The 21630-nt window shown below is 33.3% G+C and overlaps 1 protein-coding gene across 1 annotated transcript; it reads right to left on the bottom strand.

The window, feature by feature from the left end:
* Nucleotides 1-3061: 3061 nt before the first annotated feature.
* On the bottom strand, nt 3062-20698 carry LOC127080575 (uncharacterized). Its single transcript, XM_051020893.1, has 6 exons — nt 20397-20698; nt 4798-4917; nt 4597-4675; nt 4195-4281; nt 3919-3981; nt 3062-3121 (listed from the first exon to the last, which is right to left on the bottom strand). Exons 1-6 carry the CDS (start codon nt 20696-20698, stop codon nt 3062-3064), a joined length of 711 nt encoding a protein of 236 aa, XP_050876850.1.
* Nucleotides 20699-21630: the final 932 nt, after the last annotated feature.

Below are 21630 nucleotides of genomic sequence, written 5' to 3'. Positions count from 1 at the left end.
TACAAAATATGATCCCAATGCTGAAAAAATATCTAAGTGCTAAGTGTCAAAAAGTTTTTTTCCAAAAAGTAGCCCCTACTACTTATAGTACTGGGTCAAGTGCTGTCATGCTCGCTAGGCGAGCAGAATGGTTCGCCTAGCGAGCCCCAAAATAGGCCACCAGAAGTGCCTGCGCCCAGAGAAATATCTAAGTCCAGATTTCAAAGGTTCGCTAGGAGAAGAAACCTTCGTTAGGCGAAGCCCACGCTTTCTCCTTCGCCACAGCGAGTTCTGAAGGTTTTGCTACTGGAATGCTCGTTGCAGCCTCGCTGGACACTTGCCTAGCGAGTAAGTGCTAGCTGTGCTTTTGGCTAAGTCTGGGAGTGTTCGCTACCACCTTCGCTACAGCGAGTTTTCTGATTTTGCTACAGTAAAATTCTGAGAATGTTCGCTGGCAGCTCGCTGGGTGCTCGCCTAGCGAACACTTCGCTACATCACTCGCCTAGCGAGCATGCTGATGAATGCTTTCTTTTCTTGGTTCCTTTGCAAACTTCTTTGTGTCTTTGTTTTTCTACTCATTTTATGCCTAATTCCTGCACAATAACACACAAATTAAAGGTACCAAGATCATTTCAAATTGTATCGCAAATCATCAAAAGCAATGGCGGTTTTGAACACTTTTTCTATAAAAAGGAGTGAAAGATGCCCACATTTGATAACTCAAATAAGCACTTTTAGGCATCTAACAACTACCTCCCTTGTTTATTAAGTTCCCTTCTTTGTTGGTTAAGCTCCCTTCTTTGTGTAACTTGAAGGAAGAATGATTTTCTGCACTTGCAATCTATCAACTAAGTACTCTTCAAAGGTTGAGTTCTCTTCTTTAATTGGGGGTTATTTCAAAAATACAACTACGACAACATTAACACCATTATGTGAGAGATTACAAGGGTAGAAAAAAACGTTTTGTTCAAAATAGAAGAACATTGATGATTTTTTCTATCTTGCAATCCATCCCAAAGAATGATCCTTACGAGTTTGGGGAGACTTCATATTAGTAAGGATTAGGGTAAAATTTGTTTAACAAGTGTTTTTATATTAAAATCTTATTGTTTTATGCCTCAGTTAAATATAAAATTGAAGGGTTAGAACATTTTATTTTACACTTATAAACAAACAAATCATAAACTGCGATAGCTGCGAATCAAAGCTTGTACTGAGTTGTTTTTTCACCTCGATGTTATGAAAACTCAAGGGAATGTATGGTTTTTTATTTTTTGAATAACAAAAAATAGCGCGTCTTGTCTTTATACCTCGATCTTCTATTGTTCGAGGTGAAAGATTTGTCATGAAAAATATTATTTGTTGTAGTGTTGTCATGGAGGAAACATCCTTTTAGGCGAGGGCCTCATTGAAATGCTCAACTTTCTTACTATTCTTGAACCTCTTTTACGGTCGGCTCGTTAAACCTAGTGAGGTCATCTTTCAAAGATTCAGAGTGTCTCTGGTGGACATTAAACAAACTAGTTGTTGAGACCCTTCGATACTTGCTCGTCGATAACTGGTGAATCAACTTCCTTAAGAGGTCTTGATAGTTGGTTATCTAGAATTTAGGTTGGTTCATATAACACCTCAATGTCGTCTCCTTGAACGTATCAAATAGGAGTTTAGACTTCATGGAGTCAATGGTGCCTATTATCACCATTTGAGTGTTGATATCAATTATGTGCTCATGTGGGTCGCTTTACCCATCAAAGGTTATTAGGTCAGTGGCTTGAAGTTCTCTAGTGTGGGTGCATCCTAGATTTCTTCTAAAGGGTGTTATGGATCTAAGATCTTCGCGCCCTTCGATGGGTCGTCCTCGTGTCGTTATTAATGGAAATGCAAAACTCTATTTTACAGGATTCATTGTGGCGACATAACTCTTCCATAGCATGTCACATCTCTGTTATGGCTCATTGGTCACCACTTATCTTGCTAGTGGTGCCACGTCTCACCATTGCAAAATAGGGATTATGGCAAAGAATGTTTCAAATGAGAGTGTGATCCAGATTATTTTTACTAGGTTCCATGGTAGACACCAACTATCCTCGCATTTAGTTTAATAAGGGATATACTTCCTGCAATGAGATGCACAAGAGGGCTTTTCTATCAAAATATGTAAAAGAGTGAAAGACTCACCCAACTATTGATCCAAGAGTTGCTGCAAAGATCGGTTCTAATGCCTATCAATTCGCCTATGCACGCCGTAACTTTGACCTGATAGTGGAGTGAGTGAAGTCAATCATTCCCTAAAATAAATAGTGCAATTAATCTATGCAACTTATGATGACTTCAATTATTCTCCTAATATGTGGTCGGACGCATTCCCCCATGATCCATGATTGAGGAGTATTGGGTCGGATGAGATCACGTACTCGCCACTACACCCCTCCCTTTTGCACCCAAGTCGTCTCCGTGTTACTTACAGACTAAATAATTGGTTGGCCAAGCTCTTTGAGGTCCAACTAAAATTATTTGAGTTCACAATCTCTCAAAAACGGGAGTTGGAAGGGCAGTGTGACTAAGGTAAAACATCTCAATTTCACGGTCCTCTAAGCACGAAGTCTGGAGGGGATCTAATTAAGGTAAGACATTCCAGTTCAATTCCAATAACAAAAGATCACTATTGCCAATATCTAGAGAGATATAGAGCTTATTTGTTTAAAAATCCCCCGTTCTATTAACAATAATTTTCTTCAAAAACAAATCAAAATGAAAAGCCAATCGAGCCAATAGTTGAAATACCACAACATTAAGAGAAAAACAACCTAAAAGCTACATCAATTAACTTTACTATACAACTTAAACAACCAAAATGAAGGAATTAAGAGAACATTTCCATGAATGGACTGAACCAAATTATATTTAAGGGTTGAGACATCAACAAAACAGGTAATTATAATTTGCCATCTACTGGCCTGAAGTTGTAACTTATGATGATATACAATTACAATTTAATAAAATAGGTAGTATAATTTGGTGTGGCTCCTTATTATTTGAAAGATAAAACCTTCCTACTAGAACCTTACTTCAAATCTGATGCTCAGATCCCATAGCGCTTGAAGATTTCTCTAAACCCGTAAACACTGATATCGTAGTTGAACTGCAATTGCACCCAAGCAAATGGAAGTATGATATTATTAAAAATATTCAAAGCCAAAGCCTTTGACATATGTCATAGAAGTTCAAAAATGTTTGATAGGTTTTACAGCCACTTTTACTGGTTACAAAACTTTTAGTTGTTTAGCAGCTATTAAGAGCTTCTCAATTTCAACTATGCCACATAATATTTAAGCAACTCAATATACATTTTGCTCCATTGATATAGTAATCTTTAAGCAATCTTGCAATCTACACTTTTATACTTTCTAATTATTAATTAATTTTGTTTCAAAATGAAATATCAATTTTGAGTAAGAAAATTTATTTTTAAATGATAGGAAATGGCTCCTTGTACATGGAATGGAAGAAATATTAACTTTGAGGAACCCTCCATGGCAAGTAGACAAATTTCATTGGTAAAAACCTAAATGGCTTCATATCAAGAAACTGTTGGATTTATTAATCCAGCATCACCCTTAGGGATTCGATGGGCTTAACATCCCAACCCATGGCGTTTAGTATGGGTTGGGCGCAACCCCTTGAGGGCTCTATGCTATAAGAAAATAAAGTTGCGCCCTCATTAACAACAATTGCTTTTAGCCTAGTGGTTAGCGCTTGATCCAAAAGAAACATGTGCTTAAGTTGATCTTAGTGATTGATTACTAGATTTAATACCTGGGAAGGGTACATTTTCAGTATTTGATATTTTCTTAAGGGGGATTGTTCAAAATACAAATAATCATGGCTGGTATTACATGCTTTACAATTTTCCTGAAAAGCAGGAGGAGGGATACTTACAGGCATGACTTTCACATTGTATTTAGTAATATTTGGATCAGCTACCCTACCCTGGTTAGCCACCTGTAAAAAGAAACGCATGTCTCAAGTAACGACATTTCCATTGAGTCAATGAAAAGATCAACCAATTACTAAAAACCAAATTATTGTCATAGAATTTGTGCTTCTTGGGTTTACTTAAACATGCCATCAGAAGAAAATTTATCATAATTTTATCCAATTAGCAATTTAGGCACTGAGGTTAAGAGGCTTAGCAAACAGAAAGGAATACCATACATGTGTTGGACTATGAAATATTCCCATGAATGAGTACTCCTTTTTCTTCCGACTTATACAAAACCCAGGATACTTTGGACACTCAACCTGCAAAGCACAAAATATTATCATGTCATCATCAATGTGGAATAGAAACGCTGCAAAGTGCATAGACAATAACAAGCAATAAAAGTACAGAAAAAGGAACACGATAAAAGATAAATTCTACTGTAAGCCTAGTGCCTACTTTCCTATTAGTAAACTCCAACTCATTGCAAAGTAATGAGCACATTTGTGTATGTTTTTGTGACTCTATCAGACTAGACGATTGCAATGCTTCATCGTGAGTAAAAATATACATAGGTATGACTCCCAAGTGCCAACACAAACAAGTAGTAAGAGATCATTAATAAAATAAATTACACGCATAAATTTTACATGTGGATAAAACTCAGAAGCAGCTTCTTCTAATACTTTGTCAAGATGTTCTGTGTAATTCCCCCTGCATTATAGAATAATAAGAAGTCATTCCTAAATTAATTCATTTTATTTCTTTTCTTTTTCATTCACACCTAAATAAGCTTCAGAGTAAGAGTATTCAAGAGCTGACTCCAACCAGATCACCTGATAGTAAAAGCAACAACCATGGGAAACCCTTCATGAAGGAGATTGACAAACTCACGCTCGGAGGTGAAATGAACAACCCGTGATGGTCCAAGATACTTTGGATAACCAGTATAGTACCTAATATTATCAAAACAATTCCAACAAATTGATATTTCCCATTAATAGACAGCATGGGATGAGGTGAATTTCCAAGAATAATGCACCAGGGCATTGTGCAAAGTATCTATCATCTAAATTATATCATGCAAATTGCAAAGTATGCTACCATAGTACGGGTTACTGAACTTTGTCATTAATATTCAATTATTTGAAATGAGATTCCATAGACTTATTGATATGACTAAACAATTCTTCAATCAAATGACAATAATTAGTTTCTAATATTTAATTAACGAAAAAAATGCCTAGAGAAAAATAAGTATTGCAGTACAAAGAATTATTGTAGTTACTACAGAATGATAGAAAATATAATCAGTAGTAAAGATTAATAAAGCTACAATTCAGAGAAAATGACACCAGTAGTTAACATGGACATACTTGCAAGTTCCCCGAAGATGACCAATCATTGGGTCCAAAAATGACGATTCTTCCATTCCACAGAGTACTTCAATAGGCGAACTGTATATCTAGTACCTGCATCATGAACAAATTTTACTTGTAGGAGTTGATTACGATAATCTCATCTACTCTCTCATACATAGATAATAACCAACTAAATAGCAGGTAAAAATCTCACAATTTACTTTGCATCACTAGATCAAAATCAAATAACCAATTAAGCAGGAAATAGTTATAACACTGCACTATCAATGTCACTAAAACCTATCTTGGTTCATTTCATCTATGACAAGTGTTTCCTATTCACAAAGTTCGGTTGAAGCATTTTATCAAACAGATGAGGATTGAAACCTACTGTGGGGAAATTAAATAACCCTTAAGCTTTGGGACCGAGCTTCAATGGTGGAGGGAAAACAGAAAAGGAAGAAGAACGGATTCTGTGTTTTATGAGAAAAGGAAAGTGGAAAGGAATTGCATACGAGAGTGAACAAGACGGTTTTCAATACCCAATACCGGGTTTGTGGTTTGATCGAATTAGTTCGTTTGAACCGGTTTGTTCTATTTTCTCTCGGTTTACTTTGTGATTAGGAGTAGGCATGACTAACGGTTCACGTTTTTTAACTCCCCAAATTCAAATTCTAAAGTAATCCATATTTTTGTCCCAATTTCATCAAAAATAGAGAATTAAAACTCAAACAAATTGAGTTTGGGTATTTCCGCTCCGTCATCATTTATTTAATAAAATTATTTTTTTAAAATTAAATTACATTATAAATAATAAAAATAAAATTTCATACATATATTTCAAATATTTTAAATAATAAATACAAATCAAAATATCAAAATATTAACAATATTTAATATTCTAAATGATCAAAACTAAAATAATAAAGTACATAATAAAATAAACAAAGTCGGTTCGAAGTCGAGTTCAAGGTGGATACTAGGGGTGTTCAAATTCAAACCGATCCAAATTTTAAACTGCAAATCAATCAAAAAAATTGAAAACCGCAAAAAAAATGAATAATATTGGATTTGCAGTGTTCAAATTCATCCTCTCATTTTTATATTATTGTTCTCTCTTCTAATTTCGTTTTTATCACACCTCTTCTTATTTAATCTCTCATCTCTTGTTCTTTCTTTTTCATCTTCACTAATCCTAATCTCCGCTATTTTTTTTGTTTCATTATAATATTTTTGATATTTGATTTATGCTATTGTTTTATATTTATTATTCCAATTTTGTCTAATATCATTTTTATATATTAAATAGGAAGTTGTTGTCCAAATATGTTGAGTTTTGTTGTTACTTGGTAATGTATGAATGACAATACACAAAGTAATGTTGTCCTCTATATGTGTATGTATAGTTTAATAATTTTTTAGTAAAAAGCCGAACCAGCCGAGTTGAATCAAACTACATTAGTTTTTTTTTAGTTTGATTCGATTTTATCATTTAAAAGTCAGTCGAACCAAACCAAACCACACTTATTTTTCTCTTGCGGTTCAGATGATTTTTAGTATCAAAATTGCCCAAACCGCACTGTGAACGCCCCTAATTATAAGTATACAATCATATTAGATGTTATATAAATTAAACCATAATGAAGTCAAAATTCGTATATAAATGAATAAATTTGAAATACATAATGAAGTCAAAATAAATTACAAACAATAATAGTACTCCTAATATAAATATTATATATTATTATGTATGCCATATTTATCCCCCCTGTTCTTACGATGTCTCCTATAGTGCAGTGTCGACCGTGCATCCTCCATGATGACATCTACAATGTCCCTCGCCTAAGAGCCTTTAGGAAAGACTCATATGTATATATTAGCATGCGTCATATCCATGATACATCGATATCTAGGCAATACATCAACAACATGATCTGCCATCGTCTGTTTCTCATCTAGTATCTCCTGATGAGCTAACCTACGTGGATCACCCAGAGCATCTGGTGTCATATAAGAATGTGACACCCTGAAATACATATGTAATCGTATGCAACACTCAAACCGTTATAAGTTAGGGTACCATGTGGTGTATTCGATACTAGATGATTAAGGTAATCATCATACATGGCACCCACATCTCTGCGTGTCATAGTGGGAGAAATAAACTCTAAAGGTTCTTTCGAAACAAACTGTATATAGCCAAATTTATGCATGACATGCTCAGGCAGATGTAGAAACATCAGGTGTGGTCTGCAAGCTAACCATCCATAGTAGAAGATTATGTCGTCAAAGGGACATGTATACTCTGATCTACGTACGACTGAAAGTGTATAACTTTTGCTACCAAGCTGTCAAGATACACTCAGAACGACTTTGCCACCTGATTCCCTCTGAGTGGAATGAATGTAGAAGAATGTGACATATCCTCAATATAGGTCGAAACACATGACAAGTCGGATATGCGTGTGTAATACCCCAAAACCCCCCTCCCCTTTTCACTTTTCCTCTAACCTTTTGCTTGAGGGTCATCTGCACTCGTACACGTGCATCATGCATTCATATTAACACTTGCAACACATACACTATATATTTAAAGTTTGTGGCTATTTATACCTAAAAAGGGTAGGTTTTTTCTTGAGAATCAAGCCCTAGGGATAATGGTGTTACATTCACCTAGATCAAGGTATGAAACCCTAATTCTTGGTGCTTAAGCTCTTGGAGATGGCATTATGGTATTCATTGTGCATAAACCTTAATTCTTGACTTTGGGGTGTTCCTTGTTCATGTGGCTTGCCTTGGATGATTTTGAAATCTTAATTTTATGGGTCATTTGGTTTGAGCTTGCTTATAGAGCCTGGTTGCTTGTTTTGTTATCATTGTTCATGTGGTTTGTCTGGTGACTTTGAAACCCTAATTTGGGAGGCTCAATTTTGTGTTAAACTATCTGATCATTTTGGGTTGCATCATACCATTCTTGTCAATCATCTCTTGGCCATGGCATGTTACATGCCTATTTATTGGATGATCCATTTGGTCAAAGGCCTTGTCTCATTCATGTTTTGTTCATGATTCCATTTAAGTCCATAGCTCACTCCTAGTCAATGGTTCTTGATACATGGTGCATTTGTAATTATCATTTAATGGCATGACAACTTTTACTTGTTGCAAGATGCATTACTCAGATTCAAGCCTTTGCTTACTTATATTACAAGTCATTTCTATCACTTGATCCATTCATCTCTTGCATTTCTTTTTAGGATTCATCATAAATCAAGACCTATACACTCAATTGCATGTTTTTACCTAAGTTAACTTTTGGTCAGCTGTTGACTTTTTGGTCAACCGGTTGACCAAATTCAACTGACCAACTTTGACTATACTAAGCCTAATTATAACCCACCATGTTAATCCATTTCATTTTCTATGTCACCTAGGGTCAATTGTCACTTATGTTTGATTAAACCATGTCATGACATCATTATATTAACTTTGGTTCTTCAAATGATTTTCTCCATTGCATTGATCAAGTATCTGGGATTTAAGTGAGAACCTTTGCATAAAACATTCATACATGAGTGATTTGAAGTAAGATAAACGAGAGGACGATTTTAATTTAGTAAAAAATATTATTCATATTACATTGCATCATGGGGCATAAATCCAATAATAGTCACTTGCATCACATAAAAATTAACATTACATTGAATCATTTTTACATAAGTCAATCACACCACATTAGCATGTTACACTACATTACATCACATTGGATGACATTGAAAATTGAGAAGCGGGTCATTTGTTTGTCTTGGCAATCACCACCATTTTTCACATTACACCTCCAAGAACCTTTCCATTACAACCTGCAACAAGAAGCACAACACCAACAAACCATATTCAAACCAAATGCATCTCCACCTTATTTGAATTTCACAACAAACAAGCACCCTGCAAATTTTATACTAGTCAGCATTAATTTCAAATCAACAAAACCAAAACAGTTTGCAATACTCATTTTTCCGTTTAAAATTTAACCAGTTAACTAAACAAGAGGATTTTAGATGATCAGTTTCAACTAATAACAGGGAAAACAAGTCATGTTTAGCTTCACTCACGACTAATCAACCTGCAACTAACTAACAACATGATTGATTTTTCACCAATACATTCATAATGCATAATAGGGGGCATTTCACAAACTGAATAAATAATAATAGAATTTCACTTTAAGTAGAGCTTGGCTGATTCAACGCTTGAACTTGAGCTTTCATCATTTGAAGAATCACTTTCACTCTTCCAAGCAATATAGGCTCTTCTAGACTTGCTAGATTTCTTATGATGACCTTTCTCTTTGTGTTTCTTAATCAATGGACACTCTGACCTATAATGACCGACTTTTCCATAATTGTAGCATGAAGTTCTAAGTTTACCCTTCTTATTCTCATATTCCTTTGGGGAGTTAGATAGCCTTCTAAATTTGATTAGGTTCTTGTTGGAGTGCTTGACTCCATTTTTCCTTATGTACCTATTGTACCTTTTGACAAACAACCCCACTTCTTCATCATCGGAGTTCTCATCATCACTTGATTCACAATCACTTTGCTTATTAGTTGAGGACCTTGAACTTGAAGTATTTAGAGCAATAGACTTATTTTATACCTCCTTGCCATTCCCTTTCTCCTTATTTATATTCTTTTCAATATTTTTCTCATGTTTTTCCAAGCAAGTGAGTTCTTGCTCATGTTCTTCTAGCTTGCCAAATAAATTTGTGAGCTCAAGTGTTTTAAGATCACTCGCTTCTTTTATTGCGGTGAACTTATGTTGTCATTCCCTATTAAGACACCTCAAAACTTCATTAGTAGAAATATCATTAGAAATAGGCTTACCTAGAGCATTCAACCAATTTATAAGATGTGTGAACCTCTTTTTCATGCCGGTAATGGTTTCACCATGCTTCATGCGAAATAGTTCAAACTCTTGATTTAAGGTATTTATCCCAGATTATTTGACTTCATTAGTTCCCTCATGGGCAACTCCTAATGTGTCCCACATAGCTTTGGCACTTTCACAATGGGAAACGCGATAATATTCATCAACACCAAGTGCAGATATTAGAATATTTTGTGCCTTCCAATCATGTGACCATAATTTCTTATCACTATCATTCCATTGTTCTTTCGGTTTTGGTATGATGACACCTTCACCATTGGTCATTGTAATTTGATTAGTATCAGTGATGATGACGTCCCATACACCCTTATCAACGGAGTTGATATGGATACACATACAAGATTTCTAATAGCCATAATTTTCACCAGCAAAGATGGGAGCTCTATTGTACGCCTCTTTAGGTTCAATAGCCATTTTCTAATAAGTGAATATTGAAGCACGGAATTAACCGAAGTTCATGATACCACTTGTTATATGATAGGAAACGATCCAAAGGGGGTGAGTAGATCCCAAGTTAAAAAACTTTACAAAAATTATGTTTTAAAAGTTTAACGGCTAGCGGAAGTGACCCATATTGAATAGTCTAAATCAAACCGCAATCGAAAAGCTGGGATATGCGTATATAGAATCAAGTTATTATAATGAGAAACAAATTCGATCAAATAACATTTAATCACAATCAGCTGAATATTACTCTAATAGTAAGGCATATTCTCAATGATAAAATGCACAAAAATTCTATTGAGACAAATTATCAAACACCTTGTGTGCAATCAATTTTATTTAGAATTTTGTATGGTTTTATTTATTTTCAAATCCAACCATAATCTAATAGATTATGATCAACTCAATAAAACCTTTTCAAAAGGATATAAAAAAGTTTCACCAAACGTATTGATTGCACAATCGATGAATTCAACAATTTACAAATAAAAAGTAAAAGAGATGGAGAGAGAGTACACAAGGATTTGCTTAGGAAGTTCCCCAATCAGCCTCGTTATGAGTATGTTTGCCCTTAATTCGAACTCGAATTAAGATAATGAAATTCAACCTTACTTTGCAAAAGTCGTTTACAAGAGAAATGTAGCAATGCAACCCTACAAACCTTATGTTTGATGTTGATTCTAACACTTTCTCTTCCCTTGATCAAGTCACCCAACAATACCAATTTGATTCACCGTCTTACGCTACTCATTTGCTAGAAACCCTTGTTCTTCAAAGCTTTCACTCGATTAAATCCAAATTGCAAATTATTGTAACCCAAGATTTACCAAGATGATCCACTGTCTCACGCTACTCCTTTGAAAGAAACCTCCATTCTTCAAAGCTTTCAATCGATCGAATCCAAATTGTGTAATATTATCCAAAACCTTCAAATCCCTAATTGACCTTGAAGGAAAATCCCAACTTGGTTTTCTTATTTGAAACCCACCAAAGATCTCAACCCAATTTACAATTCAACAATCTAAATTAGACGTTATCAACACTTGTTCTATATAACACCCAGACAAAAAATGATTATGTGTAGTTTGTTTGTGTGTATGCATATAACGTAGGTTGAAGATGAAAAGAATTCTTTGATAATTCTGGTTTCATATATTTAAATGATGCATGTATGAAGTATTTATATGTATGAAAGTTGGAGGCAAAAGGAATGCAAAGGATTTGAAAAAATCATGAATTTTTGGAAAAATGTGTTGCATGTGTCGACCTATGTAAGTCACGTATCGACACATTCGATGCATGTGTCTACCTGTATAAGTCGTGTGTTAACCTGTATAGGTCATGTGTCGACACATACAATCGACACATCAAACAGAAGCTGGATCTACATGATTTAAAAATGAGTTACATGTGTTGACTCATAGAAAAACTTTCTTCTATGTGTTGACTTATAACACGTATGTGTCGACACATAGATTATTTTTCCCATAAAAAACTATTTTTAATGCATGAAACCTTTTCTAAATCATTTCAAAATATTTTTATGCTTCCTAATGCTAAGATTCCTATTAAGACTCAGAGGATGCCGTCAAATATACATAAATGCTAAAATATCCTAGTTTTGACATCATACAAAATACATCTAACTGAAAGTTGCACTCACAGGTACAACAACTTTTCAGGTGTTACGAGGCAAACTCAAGGTTATGTCTGAAAGTCACCATCCTTTAGTTTGAGGGGGGTGTTAGAGAAAAAAGATTGAGAGTTAACGGTTACCATTAATATAGTATTAGTTGTTACAGTTAGGGGTTAAATTTAACAATTTCTGTTAAAGTTGTTGATACTTATTCCAGCTCTAAGTGTAATGTAACTATGATACTATTCATTGGTAGCTATTAACTTCATCTTCCTCATCCTTCTTTTCTAGTTTTGCACAATGTTCACAGAAGGATGATGAACACTGAAGTTCATCTCTAATAAAGTAAGTGTATTATTTGTGATATTTATTTATCTTACATGTATTTTAATGTATATTATTATTCATTATATATAATTTATTTGCATTGGCGAGACAACCAGGAGGATACGAATGTGAATTTTATGTCATGAAACACATGATAAATTTTGTCTCTGCCAACATTGTTCATTCTTAGAAGCATGTAAAATATATTTACAATTGCATGTTAATGTTTGGCTTAATTACAATTTTGGTTCTCATATTTTCACTTTTTTTAGTTTTGATCCCTCTATTTTAAAATTTGGTTTTTTTGTTCTGCATAATAGTTTGTTATTATTTCTAATTAAATACTTTTACATTTTGTTCAACTTATAGATGTTTAACAACTAGACACCATTCATAGAAGAAGACTTAAAAGATGCTCATTCATGTTGGGCATCTTGATTTCATGAGATTTATAAGTAGAGTAAATACTTATTTTGAAAAATGTGTGAAATATTGGTTTTGATTTAAATAATGTATAATTTTGTTTCACATTTTGGTACAACATGCACGCCATTTCGGTGCATATATAATGTATAGTTTTGTTTCATATTTTAGTGCATATTTTGGTGTCATTTTGTTATGGTAAAAATGTGGTATACAATATACAGATTATAAAGAAATTATATATAAAATAAAATAAATTTTTTTAAAATAACAATGGAATTCCCCACGGTTGGATCTCTTAACCGGGATGAAATGTTATCCCCCTCACACCTATACCATGGATTAAACCTAACAACTATGGGGAAAAGTCCATGCGCCAAAATGCCAAAATAATTTTTCTAGGAATCAAACCCATGACCAAGCTACTTTCACCTCGATTAATAGGCCCAACCATGGGGTTAAGTAGCACGTTATTTAGTTTTTCACCTTGGTCATTAGCTCGATGGAAAAATTAGTCAACTTTCTATCACACCTTTCGTTACCACGAGCAACCGACTATGATGAAAACTTTTTCCCAACCAAGGTGGTAGATACTGTTTGTAGTAGTGACACAGTTTGATTCTTCAATCTGAAAACACACAACAAGTTTCACAAAAAACATTAGAATCCCTAATTTACCTTGCCACTACCACCCACGCTAAATCTTAGAATTAAGTAACCACAACAATGGATTTTTTGGCTAAAGGTTGAAGATAATGAATGTTCAGAAGAATCTCATACAACACTTAATCAAAATTCATGAAATCTAATTCTTCAATCTGAAAACAAACAACAAGCTTCAAAAAACATTAGAATCCTTAATGTATCTTGTAATTACCATTCACACTCAATCTTAGAGTTGAGTCACCACGACAATGGAGTTTTGGACTAAAGGTTGAAGATGATGGATGTTTAAAAGAATCTCACACACCATTTAATCAGAACACACAAAGTCAGTACTCAAGGAAGTTTTTATTTTAAGTTTAAATAGAAGGAGAAAGTGTTTGTGAATGAAAGAACACTCTTGGATTTTCAAGGATTGTGAAAAATATGAATTGATTATTCTAGAGAGAGAAAGAAAAATAAATTATATATGTGCTAGAGATAAGACACAAATTAGGTGAAAAATTAGCAATTTGATTGGAGTCAGGTGCTAAAGTTGTGATTTGAATCAGATGAAAATCAAGATGATAAAATATAAGATTGACATGTTTGATTCAGATCATGATTTGGATAATGTGATTCGAGTCAAGCAATCACCTAATTTGAATCACACAACCAGAAGTGAATTCCAATTTCTTGTTCATGCATGATTCAAATCAACCGTATATGTGATTTGATTCAGGAATTTTTTTGATTCGAATCAGGTTTACAACACCAATTTCTAAATTTCACTTTTACACTTGATTTAAATCAGCCAATAATTAGAACTCATGAATTCTTCAATGTGAAAACACACAATAAGCTTCACAAAAAACATTAGAATCCTAAATGTATCCTGTAACTACCACTTACACTCAATCTTAGAGCTGGGTAACCATGACAATGAGTTTTTTTGACTAAAGGTTGAAGATGATGGATGTTTAAAAGAATCTCACACACCACTTAATCGGAACACACAAAATCAATACTCAAGGAAGTTTTTCTTTAAGTTTAAATAAAAGGAGAAAATGTTTGCGAATGAAAGAATACTCTTGGTTTTTCAAGGATTCTGAAAAATTTGAATTGATTATTCTAGAGAGAGAAATAAAAATAAATTATATATGTGCTAGAGATAACACACAAAATAGGTGAAAAATAAGCAATTTGATTAGAGTCAGATGCTAAAGTTATGATTTGAATCAAATGAAATCAAGATGCTAAAATATGAGATTGGCATGTTTTATTCGAATCATGTGATTCGAGTCAAGAAATCACCTAATTCGAATCACACAACCAGAAGTGAATTCTAAAACTTTTTTTCATGCATGATTCAAATCAACCATATATGTGATTCGAGTTAATGTGCCTTTGATTCGATTCAGGAAAAACCTTGATTCGAATCAAGTTTACAACACCAATTTCCAAATTTCTCTTTTACTCTTGATTTAAATCATCCAAAATTGTGATTTGAATCAAGCATAAAAAAACATCTTGTTTTAAGACTTCTAACTTGCGATTCAAGTCATACATAGTTGGTTTGTTCATTTTTCTCAATTTAAAAAACATCACATGGTTTTAACCTAAGTGAGAATCAAGAATAGCAAAAAAGTATATCAACTACGAGAAATGATAAATTTTAAATTACAACAAAGAGATCCAACTAAAACTATAATAAGCAATAAATAAAAAATAAATAAAATGTGATAAAACATCAAAGCACAAATTAAATCATACTATTATCGACGGGACAATTTTAGGACAAATGTTCGATTACTGCCTATTTCAAACCCAAAACTGCATATGATAATATATCATTCATATTTGTCTCGACTAACATAAACAAACTTCATTATAAGAATAACCTCATAAAAACCCAAAACTTAAGCATGATTTATTTTTATTTACAATAAATTAAGAAAAAGACTATTAGATTTTATCTAAAGAGGTTTCATCCTACATGATTTTTCTAATAAATTTATGGGTTAAATATGTATATGGTCTCTACAAATAACCCAAAATTTTATTTTAATCCCTATAAGTTTTTTTTTAAAGAATGATCCTCCAAAGTTTTTCTGTTCATAATTTTGGTCTTTGTCATCTATTTGACCTAACAGAAGCTGGCGTGGCACACCATGTCACGTCACTTAAAGTCAACATTATAGTTTACTACCAAAAATGCATTAGATTGTGGTAGTTAAACCTTCCTAAATGAATGAAAACCAACAATCAATAAATTCTTTGATTTCTCCATAAAACCCAATTTCCTTCACTGAAGCATATAAACATCGCTTCCTTCACTTGAAAGCTTAAGACAATGGATCATATTCTCCCTTCAACTTCTTCACCTCTATAAATCTACCAATTCATATCAAACCAAACCCTTCACTACTATCAACATTTTCCCTCATAAGAACATCAGTTTCATAAATTTACACGATGTTGCACTTGCTCTACAGGAAGCTTGATGTCATTATATATGAGAGTGATTCATTACAAACACTTCCAAGATGCAATTTTGATATCGACAACAAGGGAATATGTATACGGTTTTGAAACTTCAACAATGTTCACTCATGATCAGAAAACTATAATTGTTGACAATAGAGTTGTTGGTTCTGCACAATGGAATAAAATATAAATCATAAGTTTCGTGGGTGGAATTAATCTTTGTGATGGAAGATATGATATCATGGAACATCCTTTGTTTTCAACTTTGAATACAATTCGTCATGATGATTTTCAACAACTAAATTTCTCAGGTGCTTCGATTAAGAAAGGCGGTCCAAGATGTGTTATGCAATTTTAAGCTAAAAGTTGTTGTTCGCTCAGGCATCTCGTCGCAACTGTTGTTCGTTCAAGCATTTCGTCGAACAATTTGCGAGCGTTTTTTTTTGTTTTTTTTATTGGCACTTAAAGGTTAAGTTTTTAGCTTGGTAACTATCATCTAAATGGTACACTCCAACTCCTCTTTCTATTTATCCAACCTACATAGGTTTTTTTTGAATCCTAAAGGGAGGTTGTCTTTTTTCACGCTAATTCACAACATAGTGAAGGAGAAGAAGACGAGCAAGATGAACTAGAAGAAAATGACTAATTTTATGAAGATTTATAATCCCACAATCTAACGTGTTTTTTGTAGTCAAGCAAAATATTGAATTTAAGTGACATGATGCAACATGACATGTCACGACAACTTCCATTAAAGGAAGTAGTGACAGAGACCTAAAGTTTGAATGAAAAACTTTAAAATGACTATTCTTTAGAGGAAAATTGTATAAGACTAAAATCAAATTTTGATTATTTATAAGAACAAAAAAACATATTTAATCTTAAATTTTTTAGTGAGATAATTATTCTGTTATTTTAGATTTTTAGCTTGGTAACTATCATCTAAATGGTGCACTCTAACTCTTCTTTATATTTATCCAACCCACAAAGGCTTTTTTTGAATCCTAAAGGGAGATTCTTTTTTTTCCATGCAAATTCACAACATGGTGAAGGAGAAGAAGACGAGCAAGATGAATTAGAAGAAAATCACTAAATTTATGAAGATTTGTAACCTCGCAATCTAACATGTTTTTTTTTGTCAAACAAAATATTGACTTTAAGTGATGTGGCAAAAAATATGATGAGACATGTCAGCTTTTGTTAGAGGAAATTTACTATAAATATCTAAAATTTGAATGAAAAATTTTAGAATGACTATTTTTAAAAAAAAAATTGTATAAGACTAAAATTAAATTTTGATTATTTATAAAAACGAAAAATATATTTAACCTTAGAGAAATAACTATTGTTTCTTACTTTAGATTTTTAAAGTGTTAATGTAGAAATTTTAATATAGTTGGGATGCCTATGTAGAAATTTTAATATAGTTGGGATGCCTATGCTCACCAGAGTTTCATCTGTACTAATTATTTATATATTAACCAACGTTTTATTACCAAGAATTTATATACATTCTGATATCTTTTCACGTCTTCGTGCTCAAGGGAGAGAGATATTAATTTTGAATAAAAAATTTCTTAACAAATCTATAACAGTGATTCACACATAATGATTTTGCATTTTGAAAAGGATAGAAGTGTAATAGTTTTATCAGAAAAATTCCACACATGGTGACAACGGCATAACCTTAAGAAAAATTCCACACATGGTGACAGCGGCATAACCTTAAGAAAAAGTTGGATAACGTTATCCTTATGAAGTGTTATCAATCACAAGTCCTTCAACTGATTAGATCATTAAAAAAATTAATATATCTAGATCATATAGTCTAAATACATTGATTTTTCTATAAATCTGAAAAAATAAATATTTTTTATATTAAAAAGTCTTAAAAATACTAATTACTACAACAAGAACGTAGCATTCATTTGCAACATTCATATCACATGTTACTAAATAAATACAATTCAAAAAACAAAGCAACCATGGACCACTTGGTTCAGAGCCTAGTTGCATCTCATTGTACTCACACAGAAAAATAATTCTCAATCATCATCAAGTAGAATATTGTTGCAAACTAAGCCAAATAATATTGCGCAAGTTTGGTGCATTTGTAAGAGAACTCAACATTTTCCATTAACACTTCCCTTAATTTGTATCTATGATGAGTTCTTACAGTCCTCAACAACTAGAAGATGACAATGTTCAATTCTCTGATGACAAGAACTATGCCTTAAATGGAAAGATAATGCTTATGGTTTTTGTCATAGTTTTCTCTCTTTTCATGGTGCTCATCTTCATGATACCATGTGTAAAGAAGCATGCTAGGCGTTGTCATGAACCAGAAACAGGTCACGGAGATTCCATGGAAGAATCAAACAATATTCCTTATACCCTCAGGAGCAGAAGATAAGTGTTTGATTAATATTTGTTTTATTTTCTTGTTGATAGTTTGTTTAGGATAATTTTGTGTGTGGTACAATGCAAAACTTCTTGTTTGTAATGTGTGGTTGTTTGTTTTCCAAGTCAAGGTCATGCTACATTTAATTCTGGTATACAAAAATCTAGTCATGTCATGTCAACATCCTTGTGGAGTTGTGGTATAGTATTAATTTCATTTTTTTACTTTAGTACTTGTGATCTACTTATACCTCCTGTAGGCTTAATCTGATTTTATGAAGTTGCATTGGATTAAAAAGGAATTCTACTTATATTTATTAAGGTTATGGATCATCTAATAATATATAATCTGAATATATATTCATAAATGATATAATTTTTTTCTTATAAACTAATTTTGTGGAGATTAACTCCAACAAACTCTAATTCCATTAAAACTAAGATTAAAAAAAGACACATTTTAAATTTAAATGTTTATATATATATATATATATATATATATATATATATATATATATATGGACAAATGTGTTTCTTATGTGAGAGTGAGATGAATGATTATAAGCCCTTAGATCAAATTGATGGTTGAGATCAAAAGATGATTTAAAGTGAAACATGACATTTTCCACCCAAAGGGATTCATCGGTTCATCTTCTTTCTCCTATAGCCACAACACTCAACCTCTCCTTCTCTTCCTCTTCTAATTAACTTCTCACCACCATAGCACAAGCATCATTCTCTTTTTTTTTCTGCATTTTAAAAATTTTGAACTTCAAGATTTTCATCTTTGTTTCATTATCTTTTGAGATCTAAAAGATTCAAGATAATGTTTTTTTGTCTTACGAGAAATAATTCAATTAAATTCAAGACTATGAAAACATATAATCTCTGCATTGCAGCTACACATATAAGAGAGAGTTCTTCAAATTTAAATTAATATATAATCATTGTTGGTGCACAAGATGAAGATGGAAGAAGAAAGAGAAGAGAGAGAATAACAAATTCTAACAAACTTCCACTACTCTGCCAAAATAGTTACAGTTAAATGATTGCACATATATTGCACTACAATACTCAGCGGATACAACTATTTACAACTACAGTACTATATATACACAAATAATAATGTCACCTAGGCAACATGTTAATCTACACTAACTAGGTTAAGCTTAACAAAACAAATACTACAAATGTTGAAAATGAATTACTTCTAACATTATCCCTTAATTCATATTCAGCTAATCAAAACTAATAACACCAATTACATCCCTCAAGTGGAGAAATTGATCAATCTTTATCGCTTTCGTCAGAACATCTGTCAACTACTTCTGGGTGCTAGAGTGCATAACTTCTAACACTGCATTTTGAACATGACTTCTCAGAAAATGAAACATAGTCTCAATATTCTTGTTTCTCCCATGCAACACTGGGTTCTTGGCAAGATTGATTGTATACTTGTTATCAATCATCAGCTTTATAGGCTTATTTACATTGATCTTCAGATCTTGTAGTAAATTCAGAAGTCAAACAACTTGACATGCAACCACAACACCTGCAATATATTCAACTTCACAGGTTGACAAAGCAACAACTGGTTGCCTCTTGGAACACCAAGAAATATGACTTCCCAGATACTTAAACAAATATTCAGAAGTACTTCTTCTGTCAACTCTGTCTCCACATCAATCAGAGTCTGAGTAACACACCAGCTCTATATTAGTCTTCTCTCTAAAAAGGAACAAAACTCCATACTTCGGAGTCCCCTTACTCATGAGACCACTTCAGTTTACTCATGAACCTACTAGTCATTCCAACTGCATAGCAAATATCAGGTATGATATTACATAAATATCTCAGAGAGCCAACCAACTGCTTGAAATGTGTAGCATCTACATCATCACCTTCAGAATCAGAATCCAATTTGTGATTTGTTTTTGGAGGTGCGTCAGTAGCCTTACAATTCGGCAACTCGAATCTCTTCAGAAGCTCAAATTTTTCTTTCATGGCCTTCAACCATACTTTCTTCTTGAGAGCTTCTTTAATACTCACTAGTTCAGAGTCTACTAACATGGAACACTAAACGACTTCTCCTTTAGAGTCTACTTCAATATCTTACAACATGTCAAACTCTACAAATCTTATTGGTATTTGTATGATTCTTTATGGCCTCTGAACTTGTTCAGAATCTCCTTTGAACGTTGGAACAGTATCAAATGTTGGAACCCAAGAAGTACAACCTTCAGAGGCATGACCACCTTCAGAGTCTAGAATATTCTTAGAGTCTGGATCTCCACCAGAGTCTGAATCACCATCAGAATCTGGATCAGAATCAGATTCACCTTCCGAGTCAAACTCGCCTTTAGAGTCACTTTCAGAATCATCTTCTGATTTTGACTCATCTACAGAACCTTCAAACTCTGAAGTATCTTTAGAGGTTAACTCTACATCAGAGTTGGATTGAGATTTAATCAAATCCCACACTTTTGATTCTTTCACAACGACATCTATGCTGAATTCGACCTTGTTAGTGACAAGATAGTAGAGCTTATAAGCATTTATACTGTGGTACCCTACAAGCAACATAACTCTGCTTTTATCATCCAACTTCCTTCTGTTAGCATCTGGAACATGGTTGTAACAAACAGAACCAAACACCTTCAGATGGCTTACACTTTTCTTATCTCCAGTCAGTCCACTTTTCCAAAGGAATAATTTCCTTCAGCTTCTTTGTTGGACACCTATTGAGTACATATGTTGAGGTGGCAACATCTTCTCCCCACAAGGTGTGAGGTAGGTTCTTCTTCTTCAGCATGCTCATTCTCATATCAAGCAAAGTTCAGTTTCTTCTTTCAGCAAGAGAATTGTGTTGAGGAGTGTATGAAGCAGTCACCTCATGCTCAATTCCATTCTCCTCGCAGAACTTTCTTAACTTTGTAGAGTTATACTCACCTCTACCATCAGTTCTGAGAATCTTCAGAGTCTGACCACTCTGATTCTCATCC

Source organism: Lathyrus oleraceus, chromosome 5, assembly GCF_024323335.1.
Source record: "Lathyrus oleraceus cultivar Zhongwan6 chromosome 5, CAAS_Psat_ZW6_1.0, whole genome shotgun sequence".
Classification (NCBI taxonomy): domain Eukaryota; kingdom Viridiplantae; phylum Streptophyta; class Magnoliopsida; order Fabales; family Fabaceae; genus Lathyrus; species Lathyrus oleraceus.
This window is presented reverse-complemented; position numbering and strand designations above follow the sequence as displayed.

Coding starts and splice junctions, on each gene's coding strand:
- LOC127080575 (XM_051020893.1), bottom strand. CDS start 20,698: ATGTTAGTAGACTCTGAACTAGTGAGTATTAAAGAAGCTCTCAAGAAG. Junction 3,982..4,194: donor TATTTCATAGTCCAACACAT/GTATGGTATTCC, acceptor TTCTTTTTACAG/GTGGCTAACCAGGGTAGGGT. Junction 3,122..3,918: donor ACAATGTGAAAGTCATGCCT/GTAAGTATCCCT, acceptor GTGCAATTGCAG/TTCAACTACGATATCAGTGT.